The sequence below is a fragment of the Sinocyclocheilus grahami genome, unplaced genomic scaffold, assembly GCF_001515645.1.
Source record: "Sinocyclocheilus grahami isolate Dianchi unplaced genomic scaffold, SAMN03320097.WGS_v1.1 scaffold457.1, whole genome shotgun sequence".
In the NCBI taxonomy this organism is placed as follows: Eukaryota; Metazoa; Chordata; class Actinopteri; order Cypriniformes; family Cyprinidae; genus Sinocyclocheilus; species Sinocyclocheilus grahami.
The window spans coordinates 1,113,348-1,120,598 of NW_015505636.1; the positions used below are offsets into that span (position 1 = coordinate 1,113,348).

At 40.1% G+C, this 7,251-nt stretch overlaps 1 protein-coding gene and 1 pseudogene across 1 annotated transcript in view; one reads left to right on the top strand and one right to left on the bottom strand.

Moving 5' to 3' along the window:
* dhx8 (DEAH (Asp-Glu-Ala-His) box polypeptide 8) overlaps nt 1–5,219 on the bottom strand; it is an 8,227-nt gene extending 3,008 nt beyond the window's left edge. The window contains exons 1-14 of the mRNA XM_016234762.1: nt 5,039–5,219; nt 4,778–4,863; nt 4,599–4,671; nt 4,385–4,476; nt 4,177–4,283; nt 3,732–4,067; nt 3,481–3,625; nt 2,639–2,842; nt 2,464–2,551; nt 2,211–2,308; nt 1,937–2,084; nt 1,055–1,236; nt 776–970; nt 492–677 (exon numbers count right to left, since the gene is read on the bottom strand). Coding sequence (XP_016090248.1) covers nt 492–677; nt 776–970; nt 1,055–1,236; nt 1,937–2,084; nt 2,211–2,308; nt 2,464–2,551; nt 2,639–2,842; nt 3,481–3,625; nt 3,732–4,067; nt 4,177–4,283; nt 4,385–4,476; nt 4,599–4,671; nt 4,778–4,863; nt 5,039–5,147 — 2,049 coding nt within the window. The 5' untranslated portion in view covers nt 5,148–5,219. The remainder of the gene's footprint in view (nt 1–491; nt 678–775; nt 971–1,054; nt 1,237–1,936; nt 2,085–2,210; nt 2,309–2,463; nt 2,552–2,638; nt 2,843–3,480; nt 3,626–3,731; nt 4,068–4,176; nt 4,284–4,384; nt 4,477–4,598; nt 4,672–4,777; nt 4,864–5,038) is intronic.
* A 517-nt stretch (nt 5,220–5,736) lies between these two features.
* The window catches only part of LOC107552732 (spermatogenesis-associated protein 20-like), a 78,483-nt pseudogene continuing 76,968 nt past the window's right edge, over nt 5,737–7,251 (top strand).

A 7,251-nucleotide genomic window follows, 5' to 3' on the forward strand; every position in this document is an offset into this window, starting at 1 on the left:
ATATATATATATATATATATATATATATATATATATAAATAATTTCACCAAGGATGCTTTTTATGATTAAATACATAAAAAAACAGCAATATTGTGAAATATTACTACAATCTAAAATAAAGGTTTTCTTTTGTAATACATTTTAATATGTAATGTATTCCTTTTATGATACTTACATTTTCAGTCACATGATACTCCAGAAATTTGATATGATGATTTGGCGCTCAAGTAACATTTATTTTCTTTTTGTGAAAGCTGCAATACATTTTTTTTTCAGGATTCTCTGATTAAGACTAAGAGAAATGTCAAAATAACAGCATTTATTTGAAATAGAAATTAACTGTAACAATGCAAAAGTCTTCACTATCCCAATTTAAAGTTTTCTTGCTAAATTCAAATATTTTTTCCAAATGAATGAATACATAAATAAAATAAAATCTTTATTGACCCGGACACTCATTGACTGTGTGAACAAAGCCTCTGAACCGTACCTTCTTGAGCAGGCCAAAGAGCACATCTGTGTTAATGGTTCTCTCATGGGCCTCATCCAACATAATGATGGCATACTGGCCCAGATCAGGGTCAATCAGACACTCTCTTAACAGCATACCGTCCGTCATGTATTTAATGACAGTCTCGGGACTTGTGCAGTCCTCAAAACGGATGGTGTAGCCAACCTGCACAGACACAGAAAGAGATCCGTTTTAAACTGCTATGGTCAAATGTTAGATCATTGTTGCCAATGTTGTGGAAATTAATATAAGCAAGCATCTACCTCTTGACCTAAACAGCAACCGTATTCCTCTGACACTCTTTTAGCCACAGACATGGCTGCCACTCTTCTGGGTTGCGTGCACCCGATCTTCCCCCGTGTGGTGTATCCAGCCTCAGCCAGGTACTGAGTGATCTGAGTGGTCTTTCCTGAGCCCGTCTCACCAATCACAATCAGGATCTGGTTGTCATGGACAGCCTGTAAAGACAATGGTTGAATCTATGAACATAACTAAACTGAAAACTAGCTCAGAATGAAAATACGTATCAGTTGAAGTCACACCTGAATGAGCTGCTCTTTCAGCTTGTAGATGGGAAGACTCTCTCTTTGCTCTAGGATAGAAAGTTGAGTCTTTTTTCCATAGGAGGCCTTGTTGCCACCAAAGGCGTGTTTCTTCCATTCTGGGATGTCATTGGGCATCATACCTATGCCCCTCATGTTGGCAGCTATCTGCCTGCCGTCGGCTGTATGGATGGTGAGCGTGTGAAGACAGAAAAAAGCATTTATTAGAGATGCACAAACATGATAACAGACTTGAGCTCATACGAGCATCAGAGATAGGCTTGTTATGTGCAGACCAGCCACCATCTGCCACGATAGCAGAGCTCAGGAAATCAGATCTCCCTATCAGAGAACTAAACCCCAGTATAGACGAATAGGAAGGAAGTTTAAAGCAAAACTTCAGTTTACTCACACAATCCTACTTCACTATATACTTATCTGGAATTATCAACGTCTTTCATATTACATAACCGCTTGTTCTTTTTTTTAACTGGAGGACATGGACCGCAAAACTTCAGTTTACTCACACAATCCTACTTCACTATATACTTAATCAGACTGGTTTTCATTTTAGTCTTCAAATGTTACTAGTATTCCATGGAGGTTTCGAGTTCTAAAGCATTCTAATTAAAGTCAGATGTGTGATATTCCTATCTGATATCTCAGAATTCTGACCATAATATCATTTGTGAAAGTCTGACTTGTTGATGCAAAGTAATATCATTATCAACTATACTGCCAAGTTTACAGGACATCTTACACCTGCATTAGAGTAGGAAGTGTGACTTGAAGTGGTATTCTATTGCACTTTGCAGAGCAGAAATACATTTCTGACATCATTCCTTATTCAGATGAAGCTAGGATGAAGTTTGAATGTCTTACTGTCAGGCAGTGGGTCCACCCAGTGTTTGTTTAGGCCCGTGGGGATTGAGTCCATTTCAGCCTCCCGTTGGGCCTGTTTCACCTCCCGTCGCTCTTTGGCCAGGGCACTCTGCATCATGGCTGCTTGGGAGAGAGATCCATCGGGGTTCTGCCAGAAAAACAGAATATACGCAAGTGTAAAAATCACAGAATATGTCCAGATTCGTGAAATAAATAGCTTTGCTTTAAGTTGCTCAGGCAGCTGTAGAGTGAGAGTACAGGTGGATTGACCAACCTTGACAATCTTGACAGGACTCATGTCCATGCTCTGTTTAGTGTGTCCCCTCAGGAATGGAGGTTCCTCTTCCACCAGCTCAATCTCCAAGTCCTCATCTGACAGACAAACCACAACAGACAAAATTTGAGGTGGCTGCTCAGGCAGCTAGAGGTGTTCCAACAAAAACTATTTTTTTTGTGATGGGAAGCTGGATTTGATTTATTGTTATGGTAAAAATATTGAGTTAAACAAAGGATAATCCAATTCATACCTTCCTCATCATCTACTTTAGGCAGAATTCCTGTCTCTTCATCAAAGTCTGGGAATTCCTCCTTAGACAACACATTGGCAGCAATCATCTAAGAACAGACAGATCAAGGTGTTAAAATATGAACATAAGTAATAAATGTTATAACAAGAAATTTATTAAAAAGATGGCCATGCACCTGTTTGATTTCCCACTTCTCCGGATCGGAGATCTTGGTGAGTCTTTTGCATTCCAATGTGTCATCCTCTACCTCTGGAGCATGGCCCAGGTTCAGGTTTGTAGGTCTGTCAGGATTCCTCATGGCTGATTCTTCCTGACCTTCCCCACCTACATTTCTCCTCCTGTTAGGGTTCAGATCTTCACCAGTATCCTGGTCAACGTCCTAATAAAAGAAAGACAACCCAACAAAAATCAGCCAACATATAATGCACAGTGATCAGGTCAATATATAATACAAGCTGAGCAAAAAAATTTATTTTATATATGGAAGATATAAGCTACATTTCTAGTCAAATAGTTAAATGTATACAAGTGTTGTGTGAAAGTGCTTAAAAACAATACTAATAACAATAATAAAAGGCAATTAAATAATATTAATACAAATTATGATAACAATAATAGTAATTATTATTACTACCATTATTTTCATTAAAATAATATACATCTAAATTTGTGTATATTATAATAAAAATAGAATACTATTACTATACAATAACTATTATTATTATTACTACCACTATGATCACTAGAAATAATATTATACATTTACCAAATTCAATATATATATATATATATATATATATATATATATAGTAATGTTTTGTGGCAGAATCTCAATGTGCAGAATCTTAAAATTCTTATTATTCTTTTATTTATTTTTAAGAATTTAACAAATCTGTAAATAAAATGTGCAGATTTAAGTATGCAAATTTTAACTGTTCTCTAAATTGGTGACTTTTAGACCATTGGCAGTTTTGTCTGTTCTCTCTCATGGTTTTCATTAAGACACAGCTAACTCACCTTCATACTGAGACTTGTTTTGGATCCAGTGAAGGACAACACCTTGACTTTGACCCTTTGACCTTTGCTGACCACATCTGCCACATTTGCTACCCGACCTTCTCTCCTGAGCTCAGAAATATGGACCAAGCCTTCCCAGCGTTTCCTTCATGAAAGAAAGAGGAAAGAAAAATAATGTTTAATATCATATCATACACACTCACATCAATTTCAATAGCCTTAAAAGTAGATTTACTGCCTCTAACACATACCTGAGTCCTTCCAGCTGCACAAAGCAGCCAAACTGCATAATACTGGTGACTTTGCCATTGTAGATATCGCCCACAGATGGCTCCTCTGGAGGGGGGCGGTCCACATGTTTGTCCTTCCAGCGGTCTGAGCCTTTGTCTCTGTCTCCCCGTGCAGGACTCCTCGACCTGCTGCGAGAGTGCCAGCGGCTCCTGCGCTTCCTTCTGTCTCTCTCATTAGAGCGAGATCTGGAACGGGTGCGAGAGCGATGGCGTCTCCGCCTGTCTCTATCCCCGTCTCTGCTCCGACTGCGACTTCTGCTCCTCCGCTTCTTCTTACTGCCGCTGCTGGTTTCAGACCTAAGATGGATGATACATACACGTTAAAATGCAACAACATGATGCGGTGGGGCAATCACTGCAGCATCAAGTTTAATGGCATCTATTTTATGTTACAGAAGTTCCTCACCTGTGTTTACTGCTGCTAGGTTCTGTACCACTAACACTAGGCATAAACATCTCCAACTCTTTCATGGCATCATCAGCAACTTTCACATCATCCTCATCCAGCATAGTCTGATTAGAGGAACAGATATAGTTTATGACCCATAAGTGGTTACTGCTGATTAAAAACACATTTGAAGTTATTTATATAGTCAATGCATATATAGAATCACCCTAGTATTAGGATTGTCAGGTCTGCACAGAGCTGGAAACAGCTCTTTCAGCTTGTCCTTTTCACTCTTCGACTTAGCCACAGCATGAGAGGCTGTGCAATAAAGATCACATAAGAAAAGTCCCATCAGGAGATATGAAAAAATGCAGACGCTTGGCCTGAAGATGTTGGAATCAAAACGGACTGCTATTGTATAAGACCACCAATGCTCTTACCTTTACTAGAAGATGCTTTTGCAGGAGGACGCATGGTTTGAATGAGACGAAGCAAATTGCTGACGAGTGAATCCTAAATGACACGGTGGGTTAGATATTCTAAAACTCCAAATGTAAAATCACAACACACAAAATTGAAGGAACACATTTTTGACAGAAGAGATTTTAAAAATATTTACTGTGAAATCGGCTCCATTTTTAGCCAGCACTGTCTTAAATTCATCAATGCTTGGGTTTTTCTGAGCAAGACTGATAACAAACTCAGCTGAAAAACACATAAACCAACAAACTGTTACTACAGACTTCCATACACACACAAATTGTGCCTCTGTCCTTTACATCTGTAAATAACGTTACTAAACAAGAAACAGGCTAACCAGCTATTTACGAAACTCCTACCAACAACGTGACACGCGATCAAGTCAAATGTATAAACTTACCAAGGTCCTTATCGTTGATTCCTAAATGGTTGTCAAGCTCGGTACAAACTTTAGACACCAAAGACAAATATTCAAGCTTTTTGAGCTCGTCTTCCCCGATCTCTACCATTTCTTCAGCAATGTTGTTGTTTCATTTACCGGAAAAAAGTGACAGCGCTTCCTCGTGTCCTATAATTTCTAATTCCGGGTTACGTAACAAGCGTCCTCTAACGGTCAAATGAGAAATTGTTCTGAAGGGGGACAAATCCAATTTCCAAACCTGTATTGAAATGCTAAATTAACTGTTATGCATTTTAAAACTCGCGTACTATAAACGATGGTATTCATTAAATAGCTCTTTATTTATTTTCTCTTCCACAGCTTTAAGAAAACACAATACACGGAGATAATGCATTCAATATAATTAGTTTAATTAGAATTGCACTAAATGCAATTTAAAAATAAATAATTGTACTGTGATGTTTAGTTAAAAATTCGTCATCAATTTGTCTTATGCAAAATGTTAATATTTTATATTATATGCTGCGTTAACTTATATACAACCTAAAGATTATCAATGATATTGATGAGTAAAGAACTCTGGACTCGAATTGTCCCTCCAGAGAGATCGGTTAGGTAAAAATGCTAATGGTAGACCAACGTTTTGGTTTGTTGATATTGTTTATAACAGATCTAGTGCGGCATCTAGTGGCACAAATATGAGTTTCAGGTCACTCCACTGACAGTGCACTGCGTGAATCCGCACCACGAGCAGCTCGGCGCGGATCTATGATGCTGAAACTGGGTTTCGCATGGTCTACAATCAGGGTTCCTCGAATCTTGCCCTGGAGGGCCAATGCGCTGCAGAGTTTAGCTCCAACCCTGACCAAACTCACCTACCTGTGATTTTCTAATGATCCTGAAGACATTGATTAACATGCTCAGGTGTGTTCGATTAGGGTTGGAGCGAAACTCTGCAGGAAATTGGATCTCGTGGGCCAGATTTGAGGATCCCTGGTTTACATCATCAACCACCACCAAACACATCGCACAGGCCAGGCTCTTCACCGGATCCCTTCTGCGAAAAGACAGTCCACATACTTTATATAACAGCCGGTGCTCTAGACTACCACAAGCCCTCCAGTTTGGCCAGAAGTCAGTGCTTGCCAGTACCAGATTGTCCTGGGAAAGCTTCAGGTAGGCACTGACCTCTGACACCGTCATGCTCCAAGGCTGAGTGCTTCATGTCTTGTCTGATCGCGTGCTTTCACAACCGATTGTAAAACGATGCAGGCTTCGTTATCACTGGAGCTAATACATAGACCTTGATTATGTTACAAAATGATCATATGTACAAAACCCAGTAAGATGATGCCCACAAATGCTGTCTAGGGCAAATATTAATGTGGAATTCATACAAAAATGTTATCTAGATAGGCAGCTTAATAAGTTTTGAGACACAGCCATTGTTTATATGCAGTAAAACGCATGTTATGAAGTTGTAACTATTCCAAAGTTTGGAAGCATACATTGAAAAAACACCAACTCGTTGGCCGGCGACAGCCATGACGTCACTACCGGTGCGACTATAGTATAAATAGGCGCCGGGAGCTACACATCATTCACTTCTTCGTCTGACGCTTGCGTCCACAGCATGGTAAGAAACCTAGAGGACGCAGTGTCTCGTTCCCTACTCAGGGAACCATGGTTACATAAGTAACCCGAGACGTTCCCTTTCATGGAAACTTCGATTTGCATCCTCTAGGGGTCGCTATGGGGAACGGTATACCCACGCCACCATGCTGAGGGGAGTGCAAGCCAGAACTATGGCAAGCACTAAGTACCAACTCTACCATATTGCTATGGGAGTCGTCCATTGGGACGTTAGACGGCTGTCAGTGACGTTATTCCCTACGGCCAAAGGCCTAGGCTACATACCCCAAAATACTTACCTGTTAGGGCCAGACTCCTGGGCCCGGGGTAGAACTCAAGGCTTGGAATCAGGACTTGCCTCCTTTAAGGGAATACGACCAAGAGCCTAGAATCATACTAGTCTTGGTCTGTCACACAGGGGCTACCGCACGTTTGTCTTTGCATGTGGTGAAGGAACTGTCTCAACAGATCCTTAGTAGCAATACCCTGCTAAGTAGGTATCCAGAGGATACATAGGGGGAGTGGTGCCCAAGGCAGAACCGGGGTTTTAAACCACTCAAAAAGAGCACGAAGTCTTTGCG